The sequence below is a fragment of the Tiliqua scincoides genome, chromosome 1 (genome assembly GCF_035046505.1).
Source record: "Tiliqua scincoides isolate rTilSci1 chromosome 1, rTilSci1.hap2, whole genome shotgun sequence".
Lineage (NCBI taxonomy): Eukaryota > Metazoa > Chordata > Lepidosauria > Squamata > Scincidae > Tiliqua > Tiliqua scincoides.
The window spans coordinates 303,122,790-303,139,873 of record NC_089821.1 but is presented as its reverse complement, the minus strand read 5'-3'; the positions used below and the strand labels follow the sequence as shown (position 1 = coordinate 303,139,873).

General features: G+C 44.6%; 1 protein-coding gene across 1 annotated transcript in view; it reads right to left on the bottom strand.

The window, feature by feature from the left end:
• KIF26A (kinesin family member 26A) overlaps positions 1-17,084 on the bottom strand; it is a 174,225-nt gene that overhangs the window by 27,505 nt on the left and 129,636 nt on the right. Inside the window, exon 5 of the mRNA XM_066629466.1 lies at positions 15,306-15,489. Coding sequence (XP_066485563.1) covers positions 15,306-15,489 — 184 coding nt within the window. The remainder of the gene's footprint in view (positions 1-15,305; positions 15,490-17,084) is intronic.

Below are 17,084 nucleotides of genomic sequence, written 5' to 3'. Positions count from 1 at the left end.
CCAAGATCAGGGAGACAAGTTTTATGTGGAGCACTCATCTAGTCCCAGAAACTCTGTGATTCCTCTGTGATTGTTTATCAGCTCTACATGGTGAAAAAAAAGAAGAAGCCATAAACACAACAGAAGTGTGATGGGAAAAGCCCTCTTGGGTGACAATTAAGATCCCAGAAAACTATACATTTAAAATAGGTTGTATGAGAGCAAGCTGATGAAACAGTAGACTTCCAAAAAATGGCAGCAGCCTCTGGGGAAGCCCCGGTGATGGTAAATCAGTGCAGGGGAGGGCAGTGGGTGGGAAGTGGAACGACTGAGGAAGGAAGATGGAAAAACAGGGCAGAGACTGGGGTAGGGATCAGTTTGTGTCAACGCCAAGAGGGGGGGGCGTATCAACAATAACAACTCCATCGAGATTCTATCCCCCTTCCCATCCTCAATCCACCTTCCCAGGTCCATTTAAATTTGCACCACCAGTTGCTGATGCAGGTCCAAGCACATCCATTGTAGTAGTAGAGGTTTACCTCCCAGCAAGTGAACAAATGTTCCCTTACCTGGAAGAGACCTCTCAGGCTGTCCCCCACCCCCACAGAATGCAGTGTGCATTACGGCGGTGCGGATGCATCAGTGGGAAGGGACTGAGTTGCAGGTCCTGTCCTGCATGTATATGTCACTTAAATGAGGCCTCAATCTAAATTGAAACTGTAGCATGGGAGAAGGAGCACTTTTAAACCTTTGTCCACTATGTGGTTCAATCTGGCTTCCAAAGCACCCCATAGTTGCTATTTGCCCCAGCAGAAAAGCTATCATTAGTGCCAATGGGAACTTTATCCTTAGATCAAACAGCAGTTGGGGGGGGGAAGCAAATCTGAATTCATACCATGCAGTAGGCAAAGCATTAAAGTCACAATTCCTATGGCATAGCCTCAATCCACTCTAAAGTGTCCTGGCACACAGTTTCAGAATTACCAATCTAAATGGAGAAACTGCATCTATGATGTCAATTTTCTCATGCTAGCTAGCTGGGATAATGTGATACTTTTGGCAGAAAGAACTGTATAATTTGCATCCTCTACCATCATAATCAAGTCAGAAACCAATGACGGTTGTTGAAACTCTCTTGGAACATATAGGAAAATATTTCGTGAAATATATATAACATGCCATCTGCGCATTATATGAACTTTAAAACCATAGCAGAAGCATATGGTGACATTTTCTGCCATTCTCAAATGTCTGAATTTGGGTTCTTCTTATTTTTTTTAAGAATATATGACAAACTGCATGTGCTTTTGGCTTAACCTCTCTGTCCCCATCCCTAACTAAAACAAAGGCAATGCAAAACCATGTCTTGCTTCACAAAATCACAGTTTTTCATTGGGTTTGAACCCAAGAGTTCCCACAACGCAGGGTTTGTTGAGAGCTGACAAAACTAGATTTGAAACCATGGTTTAAAACTGGTTTGAGAACCACAGTTCATATTAACTTCGGTTTTGCATTATGTTTGAATTCACCATTGACAAACTACAATTAGGAATGTCTTCCTGCCTTCTCCTCCACACCCCCAAAAAGCTGCTGCATCATGGAAACAGAAGAAAATATGACTTGTGAAGGTAAATCTTGAGAGACAGGAAACACACAGCTCTATCCTACCTACTGTAAACCACCCTACATTGGCGCAGCTGCACTGGCATGGGTTCACCATATTCCATGAGGGAGTTTAGCAGGTGGAAAGTATCCTCAGGGCAAGCCCCAGCCAGCTCAATGGGTCAACTCGCAGAAGTATCAGTGGCGCAAGTCTGAGTTGATCCGTGTCGGTGGATTGAGCCCTAGAAGTAGGATAGGATACAGCATGCACAGGGGCCACCAATCCTGCCTCCTCCCAGTCCCAATATATCAACCCGCCCCCATTCCTGCCCTCTCCCGCCCCATTACATGGGGTCCGAACCCAGACAAAGCCTACATAACCACACACTGCTGTTGAAGTTCTGTTATACTTTGGGCTTAGGACCAGGATATTTGAGAGACCATCTTCTTCCACATAATCTGGCTCGTCTTCTCTGGTCATCGGAGAGGGTGCCGCCACCTATGGAGGTGGGTGGGGTGGTGAAAAGGAGCAGGGCCTTCTCCATAGCGACACCAATTCTATGGAATTCTCTCCCTCTCAGTTTACAAACTGCTCCCTCCTTAGAGGCTGTCCAGCAGGGCTTAAAGACATTTCTTTTTACCCTCGACTTCTGAGGTTCTGGATTTTTAATATGGATATTTGAAGTTTTTAAGCGTTAGTTTTATGGGCTTGTGTTCTTTTTAGTGTTTGCTGGCTCTTCTGCTCTTTGGTCCTGGCTTTTAATTAGAATTTTAGATTATATACTTTGGGGGGGATTGTTAATATTTATATTTTTTATACCGTATTTTATGTTTTTACTGACTTCTTGTAAGCCACTGTGAATGCCCACCTGGGAGATAAAAAAGGATATAAATGTGTAAATAAATAAAAATAAATAAATAAATACAGGCAGAAGGGGTGAAAACAGTTTGTTTTTTGCGGATTTTGTAGTTTTTGGTGTTTTCCAGAGTTAAAAGTGCAGAAACACTGTTGTGAGTTTTTATTCCAAGGCCACATTTTTATGAATTATAGTTATAACTGTTTTAAAGGTGTACTAGGTAGATGATATAGGTGGTCTAGGGACAGCAGATGTAGTCACGTGCATGTCAAAATGTTAGAGAATATGTAAAAAGGTGTTAGAGAATGTTTTTATTGTTTAGAGAATGGATTTTTTGTGTGTTTTAGAAAAATGAGAGGTACACAAAGCAGTGCAATGTGTTTTTATTTCATTATCACCGGGAAAAATAACCCACCTCTACCTACAGGAGATAAACCCAGGTCAATGAAGGCCAATTCTTGGTCCAAACCAGCATCACATGTTGCCTCACCAAACTGAACACTGTCCACCTGCCATGATCGCCCTAAATTTGTAAACCCAGGTCAGCAGCAAAAACTGGAGGTTTATTAAGCACCTGGTGGGCCAGCACACATGACTGATGGGCTGTGTTGGGTTTGGTGGGTCATAACTTCTACAAGCCTGCCTACGTTGATGTAACTCTTATTTGCTCGTATTCATCCCTCATTGCTTTTGCCTCCGCTTTGCTGCCTTTCCCACTGTCAAAATGTCCCAGGTACATTCCTTGGGAAAGGCAGAAGTGGCCCATCCATTAGAAGAGGTGATGAGGGTTTCCGTTCACCTTCAGCCTGTTGCCGGCGCTACCTCCCTCTTGCCTGCCATGGATACATCAAGGCAGACAGTGGCTCATCCTTGGTCCAGGTGCTGTTTCTTCAAACATAGAAGAGCAGGACTTCCAGTTTGATTTACAGGGTGGTTGGCAACCTTCAGTCTCGAAAGACTATGGAAGAAGCCTACAGCACCTGGTATTCCCAGGCGGTCTCCCATCCAAGTACTAAACAGGCCTGACTCTGCTTAGCTTCTGAGATCAGACAAGATCAGGCATGTGCAGTGACACCAATACTGGCTTGAACAAAGGAGCGCCTTCATTCACGTGGTCCCTTTAAATCAAGCAGGAAGTCCTGCACTCTCACAGCTGAAGCAACTGTATGAGGAACTTGATGAGTGGCTGCATTTTAAAAAATTGCATGGGAACCAAGGTGGCATCTGGCAGCATTCTGGGTTGCACCACCCCTGGGGCCAAGAGCCTATTGTTTTTTTTTGTAAAACACTATGTACACTGATATACAGCACTATAGAAATCCATAAATATGGCAACTTCCTTCTGTATTGCTCCAAGACACAGAGCAATATATGATGGATGCACTTTTCAAGTAGCTCCCTTCCTTGGCTAGGAGAATGTAACTGGCCTGTTCAGAAATTAAGCTAGACAGTTCCTGCCAGGACGAAGTGTTAATTTCCATAAATATCCTTCTGCAAATGTGCAAGGAGAAATGGCAGCCCTACTAAGCATCCTCTTAAGGACGGATCCTTGTCTTTATTCATGAAGCCATCTGTATTTTGCATATCACACAACTATCTCACTAATTAACTGGTTCTGTAATTCATGTGGGCTTTGTATACTGTAGGTTAACAATAAACTGCTGAACCGTTTAGATTTATATATTTCAGTCGAAGTCGGGGGGGGGGGTGGTTCTCAGAATTACTAAGGGAAATCCTATTAAAATCCAGACCTGTTTTGGTTAAAAAGCAGGCAAGAGAGAGAGAGAGAGAGAGAGAGAGAGAGAGAGAGAGAGATAGAGAGATCTGCAGATCCTGAAAAGGAGAGATGGGGGTTTCATGTAAATAAATAATTTGGAAAGTTCCTGGAAATGGGTGGCCAGGAGGTCAGGTTGTATCTGGTAAGTGTTAACAATGGGGTGTTCATTTAAATGTCAATGCAATGGATGGCAGAAAGACTCACAGACATCCCAGGAATGTATTTTTTTAATCTCATTTATCTAGTTGTCAACATACAGTAGGAGTCAGGGAAAAGAAAGGTTACCAAAGCAAACATACATACAGACACTCCACTCGGAATTCTCCCATTACTCTCATTTTAAAGGGCAAATTAAATGAATGGATGCTGAAGCGAGCAGAAAAAAAATGTATTCCCCCCCTTCCCTTCCTGCACTCAGTTATGCATATGCAGCAAAATGTTTAATGGAGACTAGTAAACAGACAAAAGAAAGACAAAACGCCCTAATTCCCATTTAACAATTCTTTTCTTCACAGGGGATTTAAGCCAATAGAGGAATGCATGCAAAAAAACAACAACACTGTACTGCATGCAAAATTCAGACTGTCTTTGCAAAGGATGAAATGCAACATGGCAAACTTATTTTTGCCGCCCTGTGTTCATGTGGGGTGGGGCACATAACAGAGGATACTTTATAAAATCATGAAATGTGAAACTAGGGAGAGGGAGGTTGTTCTCTCTTTTATTATTGAAACTAAATGGTCATCCACAAAACTGATTGGTAGGAGATTCGGATCAGCTAAAACAGGGGCGCCCAAATCCTGGCCCTGGGGCTACTTGTGGCCCTCAAGGACTCCCTATCCGGCCCTCGGGAAGCCCCCAGTCTCCAATGAGCCTCTGGTCCTCTTGAGGCTTGCTGAAGCCCGCACTGGCCTGATGCAACTGTTTTCAGCATGATGACCAACTGTTCAACCTCTCACGTGAGCTGTGGGACAAGGGCTCCCTCCACTGCTTGCTGTTTCACATTTGTGATGCAGCAGCAAAAGCAAAGGAAAGGCTGGCCTTGCTTTGTGCAAGGCCTTTTATAGGCCTTGAGCTATTGCGAGATCTTCGTTCATTCATATAAGTTCCATCTCTAATATATTCATTTATGTAAATTTATTCAAATTTGAAATGTAAATTAATCTTTTTTTCCCCAGCCCCCACACAGTGTCAGAGAGATGATGTGGCCCTCCTGCCAAAAAGTTTGGACGCCCATGAGCTAAAAAGAAGTAAAGTGGGTCCACTGTAGCTGCTGATTTGCGACCACAGGTCTCTGAATCCACGGTTTGGATCCACACAGACCCTCCAGCTTCGCTGGCACTCCAAAGATCTTTTAAGGCCTTAAAATGTCACTTCCATTGCCTTTGGAACATTACAGGGCAACCAAAACACGTGGATTTCATTATCAGAGGGTTTCCTTATCTGCAGGGGATCCTGGAACAGAGCCCCTTCAGATAATGCAGGATGCCCTGTACTTCATACAGCATATAACTGGTTTATAGAATTGGCTGCCCTGTGGTATAGTGATGGCCATTGGTTTAGGTGGCTTTCACAGGGGATTAGACAAATTCCTGGACAATGGCTATTAGTCATGATGGAAAATATTAGCTGTGATGAGGCCCCCATGTTCAGAGAGAGGATGCTCATAAAAACTGGCTGCTGGGGAATGAGAGTAGGAAAGGACCATTTGCCTTCATGTTCCACTTCTGAATTTTCCTGAAGCTTCAGGTTGTCCCCTGTTGGGAGAATAATGTTGGACTAGACGGGCTAACAGCCCTATCCTACCTAAACATTCCTGAGCTGCAGTAGTGGCACTAGGCCACGCTGCATTCCATGGGGGAGTTTAGTAGGTGGAAAGACTCTTCAAGGTAAGGGGACATTTTTTTCTCTTGCCCTGGAACAAGCCCCAGCCTGCACAATATGTCAACATGGACTCATGCCAGAGATATCCCTGGCACAAGTCCAAGTTGATTCAAGTTGCAGATTCGGGCCCAGGAAGGGGGTTAGGATATGGCACATGGTGGCACTGCTGATTCTGCCTCCTCCTGGGCCCAATCCACCCATCTCCTGCCCCCGTCATCATTCTTCCCCACCTTGTTACACCACCTACCTGCCCTCCCTCAATCTCATCCCACCCCTGCGCTTCTTAGCAGGGGGCTTTTCTGCTCTGGTGGGCCTTGCTCCTTCCACTGACAGGAAGGCTCTGGACTTCCCTCCAGCACTGTAACAGGTAAACAGGTGTGCTATCGCAACATGCTTTACAGCACATTTGTGACAGTCTGTGCTGGCGGAACATGGACTCCACAGGCACAGAGGCTTGATGGGATTGTGCCATTAGTGTGATCCAGCCGGGCACTGCCTGTGTCCTTAAGTCATATTTTGGGATCAAAGTGGACATGATGGCAGCAGTTGGGTTAGCTATGAACTGCCATCAAATTCCTAGAACAGAGAAGGGTGGGGTGATTTAAAGTCCAGAACAGACATGGGGAAGGTGATGAACCTTTCCTTCAGCTGCATTGTCCTCCCTGTGACTACCTGCCCCCAACAGAGTCAGTCAATCCAAGAGTCATCTCGAATGCTGCCCCTCCCCAAATCTGGAGATGTTCCTCTGCTCCTCTCATCCTAGCATGCCATTCTTCTCCCTTCTACACTTCCTCTTCTACTCAGTTCCCCTCTTCTTTCCCAATTCAGGGAGTGGGAAGAGAAGAAGAGTGGAGGTGAGTGGCTGAGCACAGACTGGTATCTTTCGGTTGTCAGAAGCAATGACTTCCGTAAGCTTCAGGGGTGGGCCAGTCCTGGTCCTGAGCCAGTTTCCTTCCAGTTGGGTCTTCCCAGAGAAAAACATGGCTATGAAACAAGGAGACTATGGGATGCACACACCCTGCTCACACCCTCACAACTCGCTTTAAAGTAATATAGCATCGCCAGCATTATGAACTATAGTTCGTGCCACCATAACATGTAGTTAGATTCTTTGTTCAGAGCCAAAGTATTTTGCAGATTTAATTGCAACTGACAGATATAAAACCCTTGCAAAATTGGTTTACTGTGGGTAGTTCCTTGACACCCTCCATATACTGCTTCTGATAGCATATAGCAAATTTATGTGCAAAGCAATTGCTATGCTAGGAGAGACTATCCAACTCCCTAGGGAGAGCCTAAAAGAAGCATTTTTATATTGTACTCTTTAGAAAGTGGCCTCTATTAAGCAAGAATTGATTCCCTGTCTCCCCAAGGTGTGCACAAAACCATTTTATTTTTCAAAGTGGGTACGGAATAAAAGAAAATATGTATTTCTATGCAATTTCCCACCTTTCGCTTTCATCCATTAACTATATTAACTGGAAAGACTGTGTGTTGGGGTGTATATTAATCATTCATACAGCAGAATGCATTCACAAAGTGAAGGGGGTTTTCAAATTGGTAAGTCTCTTTCCATTCACAACAATCCCGTGAGGGAGACCACTATTATTCTCATTTTACAGACGGGCCAAGTGAAGGCCTTCAGCATTCAAAAGACTGGGGAGAGACAGGTGCTTCTGACCAAACCGCAAGAATGGGCTAGAGTCTTCTCCCCCAGTGAAATGATACAGTATCAGCTTTTGACACTGAAAGAAGCATTCCAATCATTAGGAAATCTGCGGCAATAAAGATGACAAAATGAAGTGGCTATTTGTTATCCATCAAACAACTATCATAAGGGGAAGTGATTATGGTATACAAGGAGCTGGAAATGTCTATGGAATCAGTAAATCATGTCAGTGGGACTTGGAGAACAAAATAAAAAAATAAAACAAAATAAATGTCACTGGAAGAAATGATAAAAGGCAAAACACATGATTTTTCAAGAGCGCTGTTGGATAATTCAGGTTCTCCTCTCTCTCTCTCTCTCTCTCACACACACACACAAACACACACACACACACACACACACACACACACACACACACACACAGAGAGAGAGAGAGAGAGAGAGAGAGAGAGCAAGAGAGAGCCTTTGACTAATATAAAAGGATTCTGTCATTCCAACAATTGTTCAAAAAAAAAAACTGACAAGAGCTTAGGAATAAGACAAGCACTTATAGTTACTCTGGTAAGCAAAGCTTACAAAGCGTGTGTTGAATAAAACCTTCGGAAAAAAAAAACATTTAACATGGTGGTGGGAGGGAATAAGCTCTCTAAAACTCTACAAGGGGGGGAAAGACAAATTAGAATGCAGTATAGCAGCCGCTGTAAAAAGGATGTCTTTTTTTTTTAATACCACAATCTGATAAATTATCTTAAGTAGCACATTAATGTCAGAAATTGAGCGTAATCTAACTTCTTTTGGTGCAATATTAAATGGCTTTCAAACATCTTTCCCACCATCCTGACATTAAATTTAATAACACCCAATGAGACCCACAAAAAATGATTTCAGTTAAAAGAATCATATTGCCGCAGACCCAGCCAAAGTGATTTGGGCTTCAAGGTTAGTGGCACTTTCAGGGAGCAAGATGAGTAATTTGTGACATAACGTTAATCAGATCAGTAGTCAGTAACATTACATACATCACGATACAAGGACCATTTTGTGTGTGTGTGTGTGTGTGTGAGAGAGAGAGAGAGAGAGAGAGAGAGGGAGAGGGAGAGGGAGAGGGAGAGGGAGAGAGAGGAGATTCAGGGCAAACATAATGAATTCACTCCTCCCTTCATTTGCAGGCTTCAACCATGGCTCAAAGTTATATTTATACCTGTCTATTATATTATAGTTAATATTAACCAGGCATATTAACCAGGGTTTGCAAACTAGTTAAAATGGAAACCCTGGTTAGTGTATATGTAACAATAAGCAATGGGAAGCAAGAGAAGGAAAAAAAATGTGGTAGCAGTTTAGGAGAGGGAGTTCCTGTAGCAAATTAGTAAAAGGGGAAGGGGTTAAGCAAACACACATGTACACACCAAACAATTCTCAAACATATTTTCCCAGCCCCTTAAAAATCTCCACTGAAAATAATTCCACCCTTTTGCTAAGGTGCTTACTTCACTACCTAACTGCTTTTACTACTAGACCATTTTCTCCTATGAGATGGCAAAACACTCTACTTGTTTCTGTTGGTAGAGTGATGGAATGTGAGCTAGATGTCTCCAATAACAATGGGAATGTGTGTGTTCATTCACCCCACCACTAGTGGGAGTAGTTATCTATTCAGTTACTAATAAACAGGTGCCCCGCATTATCTGCAGGGGGTTCTGATCCCCGCGGATGCCGAAATCCATGAATAATGTTTCATCCATGAATCCATGAATAAATAAAGTTTATTAATGAAATCCACAAGTCTCAGCACCTTTAACCCTCTGGGCTTCAGAAGATCTTGAAAAGGTCTAAACCACTGGTTCCCAGCCTGTGGTCTGCGGAGTCAGGTGGTCCACAGATGGTCCACAAGACCATCCGCACAAGAAGTGGTCCACGAGGTCTCAGGTTAAAAAAAAACTGCCTTTGATCACTTCCAACATCTCACCAAGTGAGCATTCATCCATGGACCACCAGAGAGGATGGAGAACGGACCACCTGTAGCCATAAGGACATAAGAACAGCCCCACTGGATCAGGCCATAGGTCCAACTAGTCCAGCTTCCTGTATCTCACAGCAGCCCACCAAATGCCCCAAGGAGCACACCAGATAACAAGAGACCTGTATCCTGGTGCCCTCCCTTGCATCTGGCATTCTGACATAACCCATTTCTAAAATCAGGAGGTTGCACACACACATCATGGCTTGTACCCCGTAATGGATTTTTCCTCCAGAAACTTGTCCAATCCCCTTTTAAAGGCGTCCAGGCCAGTCGCCATCACCACATCCTGTGGCAAAGAGTTCAACAGACCAACCACATGCTGAGTAAAGAAATATTTTCTTTTCTCTGTTCTAACTCTCCCAACACTCAATTTGAGTGGATGTCCCCTGGTTCTGGTGTTATGTGAGAGTCTAAAGGGCATCTCCCTATCCACTCTGTCCATCCCCTGCATAATTTTGTATGTCTCAATCATGTCCCCCCTCAGGCGTCTCTTTTCTAGGTTGAAGAGGCCCAAACGCCATAACCTTTCCTCATAAGGAAGGTGCCCCAGCCCCGTAATCATCTTAGTCGCTCTCTTTTGCACCTTTTTCCATTTCCACTATGTCCTTTTTGAGATGCGGCGACCAGAAATGGACACAATACTCCAGGTGTGGCCTTACCATTGATTTGTACAACGACATTATAATATTAGCTGTTTTGTTCTCAATACCTTTCCTAATGATAACAAGCACAGAATTGGCCTTCTTTACTGCTGCCGCACACTGCGTCGACACTTTCATCGACCTGTCCACCACCACCCCAAGATCCCTCTCCTGATCTGTCACAGACAGCTCAGAACCCATTAGCCTATATCTAAAGTTTTGATTTTTTGCCAGCACTGGAGTGTTAAATGTGGCTGTGGGCAGTCTGTTCTCCCCCCTCTCTGGTAGTCTGTGGAGGAGCACTTGCTCAGGATCACCAGACCACCAGAGGGGGCAGAGAAGAGACCATCCATAGCCACAGCCAGCACATCCAGCATCTCACTGAGCAAGCGCTCCCCAACAGACCACCAGAGAGGGCAGAGAATGGACTGCCTGCAACTGCAGCCAGTAACAAGAGCATAACCTGAAAATCTTCTCTATAAATAAGAAATCTCTACTAAATCTGCACTAATTATTACAAATTCAATTGCATTTTTGTGTGCTTGTGGTGGAGGTGGGGTTGCATATGGGCCACAATGATTCCAATTTTTTCTTAGTGGGCCACAGGCTCTTAAAGGTTGGGAACCACTGGTCTAAACGAAAATTAGAAGGTCTCCTGAAGACCTCAGAACACCCTCCGGAGGGTCGACGTTGGGCCAATCCCACAGGTTTGGGACCTATGGATAATCTAATCCATGGATCCCAAATCCACAGGTAACTTGTGCCCACAGTAAATACTTGTGAATTGCTCTCTCCTTCTTTAATTAGAGAACTGATTAGAGATTTCCTGTGCCTGTATTGTTGTTCTGCTGTGTAACAATGCTTGTGGTTCTTTCTAACAATGTGTAACAATTGTGGTTCCGTGTAACAATGCTTATGGTTGCTGCAATAAAGTTCTTAACAAAACTCAGCTTTGCTGTGTAGGGGATTGATTCCCTCAGCTCTCCTAATCATTTCCTACTATATTCTCCTGCTGCAAGGCCCCCAAGTTGCCAAACTAGGGCCCAATCTTATCCAACTTTCCAGCACAGGTGCAACCTCAATACAGCCCCAAGGTAAGGGAATAATTGCTCATACCTTGAGGAGGCCTCTGCGACTGCCTCCTCACCACAGAACGTAGTGCATGCCCCTTCGGCACAGCAGCACCGGCACTGGAAAATTGGATAGGATTGGGCCCCTAGTTGTCAAAGGACACAAATTATAACAGTGGTCATGGGAATTGTGGGCAAGCCCCTTGGAAAGCTGGTGAGGACCAAGACCTTGGAACTTCTCAAAGGGGCTTCCCAGGCACCTTACTTGCAGATAAAGGCAGTAAATTAGCTCTCTCCACCCCTACGACCCCACGAATTCATTCTGCCATCACCATGCTTCAAATACTAACACAAGCCTGTGCTACATTTTCGGCTCTCCCCAAACACAGTTCTGGAGTTTAAAGCGGTAACCTTTTCTCTAACACAATCACAGAGTAAGCTTTCATCTGACAAGGTAATTTAGAGATACATACACTGGGGAGAAATTCTTGCAAGTTGTAATATGTTACCTTAGTTCTTGTGCTCTTTTAGTAGATTTTTTTAAAGACACAATTTCACAAGAGGGGAGAAAAAAAAATCCAGCGAGTGACAGAAATCTAATCTTTAAGGGCCTAATTTGCTAAAGGAGAACATATGTTGAGATTCCATACTCCAACCAAAGATTCCACACACACACACAAGATTGGCTTTCTGCATGTATGTTAATGTAGTCAATAATCATCTCTTCAAACAATGCGGAGTTTGTATAATGTGCTGCTGAGATGAACTGTAGCTGCAACTGCAGTCAACTGAATGTGCAATAGTATTCCTGACTTATGCCTGATGGACAGAGGTGATCATTACTCCTAAATCCCATGTGTTAGAGCAGGGCGGCCAATTTGCAACACACCACTGGCCACTTTTTATGTAGAGAATCTGGAGCGTGCCACTCCACCAGTAGCCTACCAAGGGTGAGGCAGTCAGCCCTGTGTGTAAAATGTGCCACTAAGTGCTCGTAGACCTGACCTCCCCCCCCCCCCAGATCTTGAGGTGGGCCCAGGTCTACTCATTGCTTTGAGTGGCTGCTCAAAGCCAAGGGTAGATCTAGTCTCTGCCTCAAGATACCCTGGGTACCCAAAGAATAGACCTGGCCTGCACTGGGTGATCTTGCTGCAGAGGGTCCCACAGTGTGTCACTTATAAAGAGACCACATGCCACTAGTGGCATGCACCCCACAGGATGGCCACCCCTGTGCTAGAGTTAAACCAGTTTGGAACCAGATATGAGCTTCTGGACCTTGTATTCCTTGTCTTAAAAGAGGAGGCAAACATTATGAGTTCCGGATTCTTTTCTAGCTCAGCTCTGAAATGGAGAAAAATTTGAGACTTGCCTACCTACTCTTTCCATCAGGCCCCCTTTCCCTTAAACCACACATGCCGGCTGGGTCAGTGACAGCAGCAGTGATACTCTGGTTCCCTCTCTTCTTTCTCCAGCCATCACCTGCAACAACCCTTGGGAAAACTGTATTTTCCAAGGTCTTCCAGAGCACACAGAGTGCCAGCAGGATGGCAAGACCTCTTTCTTTCTTACTCTGGTTGGAGTGTCACCACTCGCCAGATGATATACATGATTTAAAAGGAAGAGAGTCTGGGGGGGATTAGGGGGGTGGCATGGGATGGAGCTGGATGTGAGAGAGGAAAGAGAGCCAGGATTTAATAGGGCTGAACTATTTCTCAAATTTGGGGGAGATTACTTGGGTTACTTCTAATCCAACATCAGTTGTGGGGCGGAAGGGCTTGCCTATCACTGCCTTTACTGCTGGTGAATTCCAAAGACATGACAGGATCTACAGCAACATATCCACACCTTTGCGCAGGCAGTACATTGCAACAGTGAAACCTTTACGCAAGTGTGACACTAACAGCAGAGTACTCAAAACAATCTTGGTCAACGCAAAGGGAGGACAAAATCATCCATGTTTGCATCGTTCCCTTTGGCCCTAGCCATACTCCTCCTTTCTCGGAGAGCTGCTCTATCACAAGGAATGTGATGCAGAATTTCAATGGGACATAAGCTTCTTGACCTCAGTATTAATTTGTTGGATCACTCAGTAGGGATTTGCTCGAAGCTCTCCTAGGTACTTTAGTACTCCCTGAAATGGAATTTGGCAGTCACCTGTATAATTAAGCATTCAAAAACTGCACTGTGTGCTTTCTGAATGCCGGGACTGTGAATTAAATACTCAAGCATGTCAGCTGCAACACACAACACATGAAAGAAACATCACTTTGTAAGCTTATATTTAGATACAAATCTATATACACATTCCAAGCTGTATTTATAGGACCCGAGAGTACTCTTTCAAGTCCCTCCGATGTCTAAAACACCAAGTATTGTATACCTGGGGGGAATCCACTAGATCAGAAGTCTCCAAACAGGAGACCACTGTGCAGAGAACAAAAGCTTCACTGGCATGACCAGAGCTTACCATTCAACCGGGGAGCTTGCTAACCCCAATCACCCCCAAAGTTTGGGCCGCCCGACTGTATCTGCCCAGAAATCTGTGCAGAACCTGCTGGAGCAGCAAAATGAAGGCCGACCGATGCAAACTTTGTGGGAGATCAGGAGTGGAACTGCGCGGAATAGTCAGCTCTATTCATGCAGGGGAGGGATTTGTGCAGGTGCTGGATCTGGCCCATGGGCCAGAGTTTGGCGACCACTGTACTAGATCACTAGATCCAACCCCTATTGGCTTATACATTTCAGCAATGTTGTGCACATCTTTGCAGGTCTCAGATTGTGGTTATGTTTGCGTCTGACTTCCAGCTAGATCTATGAATTCTGAAAAACCTGAAGGTATCCCTCTGGTAGTCAGGAACTCAAAACAGGAACGTGATGGCTCCAGGCTGGGAGTAGTTAGTCACTTGCGACTGTCTGTGCTCCAGCCTCAGTGCCTTCATCTGGCAGGAAAGGGAATATGCAGGTTGTACGAAGCCTCTGGGTTGGCCAGGTTACTGCAATAAGCCTGGCTTCCTCCTCATGTCTGGTTACCACAATACCTTCTACCAAGTGCACTTTATGCTTTTCCCAGTTTCAGCTCCACTATCAGCCTAGGCCTCCAGCTCAATTCCCAGCAAATGATTACAGGAAACCTGATGACTTGGAGAATCCAGCCTAAACTGGGAACTGATGGCCATGAAAGAGGTATCTAGTATCACTTACTAAACAATTTCTCTTTTCAAAGGCACAGTTGTCCTGCTTTGAAAATTCTCCCCAGGTGCTCCACAGCTTTCATCTGCAAGCCTGATGCCGAGGTACAAACTTCAAATTGAAACTCATTCACTGTGGTTGCAATCTGAACCACTGCAACCTTGTCTATGTGGGCTACACAAATGTTAACAGATGCAAATGGCTTGAAAATATCAGATCAGATCCATAAGGAACGTTGCGATCTATCTCAACCGCAAGTACATTTTAGAACAGGGGTCTCCAAACTTTTTGGCCAGAGGGCTGCATCAATATCTGTGTTGTGGGCCAGAAAAAAAATAGAGATGTAACTTAGATGAGTGAATAAATTAATGAATGGGCTCATTCATTCAACCTCTCTGGTTCTCAGAACACCCTCCAGACGCAACCACAGCACAGCTCCAGTCGTGTTCAGTTTAGTGGGCCAGAGGCCTTCAGTGGCTGGCTGTGGGCCTGATAGAGGCTCGTTCCAGGCCGCATCTGGCCCCCAGGCTGGGGTCTGGAGACCCCTGTTTTAGAACAACAGAATTTTTACAGGCACTCAAGGGGAAAATTAAGAAACGAAGATCTTCACATACCTTTCCAATCCCCGGGTTGTCCTTGATCTTTGACACAGCTCTCAAAAGGCATGGCGGTGCTGGGGGAGGACACATCTGCAGGATGCTGCTAAAATTCGTGGGGTAGATGGAGAAGTCATGGGAATGTAGCAAAGGCGCATGATGCTTCTTTCTCTTTGAGGACAGGTTAAGTTTCTGGGCGGCTCTAAACAAAATAATATTGGGGGGGAAGGACACTGTTATTATGCATTAGGAGCTGTTTAAGCCAGTGAAGCAGATGTTCAGTGCCATCATTGTCTGTTTAACAAATCAAGCCATTTCATTTTCTAATCAGATTTTGTAAGAACCTACTACCGGGAGACTAATAAAAAGAAACTGGGGACAAAATATGGCTGGCCATAAATTATGTGCGTAATTTTTCTCCCCAGCAGTTTTAGTGATGCTCTTAACTTCTCTTTTGTTTTCTGTTTAAACTTACTTGGCAAGAGCTTAAAAGAAGGATCAAAGGCTGCCAAAACCTCACATCATTCAGTGCTGAAACCATCCTGTCATTTGCAGGCCCAGATGGGTTTTGCAGCCGCTAACATTTACATGGAAGCTAGTTTTCTGAACCCCAACAATTTAAAGCAGGGGTGCCCAAACCACGGCCCGGGGGCCACTTTTGGCCCTTGAGGCCTCTCAATGCGGCCCTCAGGGAGTCCCCAGTCTCCAATGAGCCTCTGGCCCTCCAGAGATTTGTTGAAGCCCGCACTGGCCCAATGCAACTTCTCTCAGCGTGAGGGCGACTGTTTGACCTCTCGTGTGAGCTGTGGGATGAGAGCTCCCTTCACTGTTTGCTCTTTCACATCCGTGATGCAGCAGCGGCAGCAAAGGAAAGGCCAGCCTTGCTTTGTGCAAAGCCTTTATAGGCATTGAGCTATTGCAAGACCTTCATTCATTCATATAAGTTCATCTTTAATATATTCATTTATGTAAACTTATGTAAATTTATTCAAATTTTAAATGTAAATTAATTCTTTTTTTTCCCCGGCCCCCGACACAGTGTCAGAGAGCTGATGTGGCCCTCCTGCCAAAAACTTTGGACACCCCTGATTTAAAGCAAGTCAGCTTGAACCCTGGCCTGAGGGCAAATCCAGGGTTCAGGCAGATCTGTTTGCCAAGTGAGCGGAACATACCACTCCATCCCAGCACCATGCAATGTTCTCCATGATTGGGGAACAGGGATGCTCTGGGCAGTCACATCTGCCTGGACATCCTGTCACATGGCCTTCTGGGATGCCAGGCAGCTGAATGGGATCTGCCAGTCAGTCAGTGGGATCTAAGCAGCTTAAGAATGTGCAGGCTTGCAAAATTTATTGTTAACTTGGTTCCTCTATACGAAAACGAAAATTCACTCAATGGACATTTTTTGATTAAACCAAATGACAGCAAATGCCACTTTGGAGACATTTAATTTTCAGTGTGCAATAAGTTAGAAAATAGATGCAATCTAAGAAGAAGCTCTTAGAGAAGCAATACAGAAGGGTGAGGTATAAAGGGGGAATACAGACACTTTGCATGTAGAAGGTTCCAGGTTCAAACACTGGTAATCTGTACAGGCATCTCTGAGTTAGGTAGACCAATGGTCTAACATCGTATAAGGCAGCTTCAAGAGGGACAGGCCATAGTTAATAGGAAGAATATGTGCCCTGAAAGCAGAAAATCCAGAGTACCTCCAAGTGGGGCCAAGAAAAAAACCTGCTTGAAACTGTGATGAGCCACTGACAATAACTGTAAATAAGACATCCCCAAATATTTTAG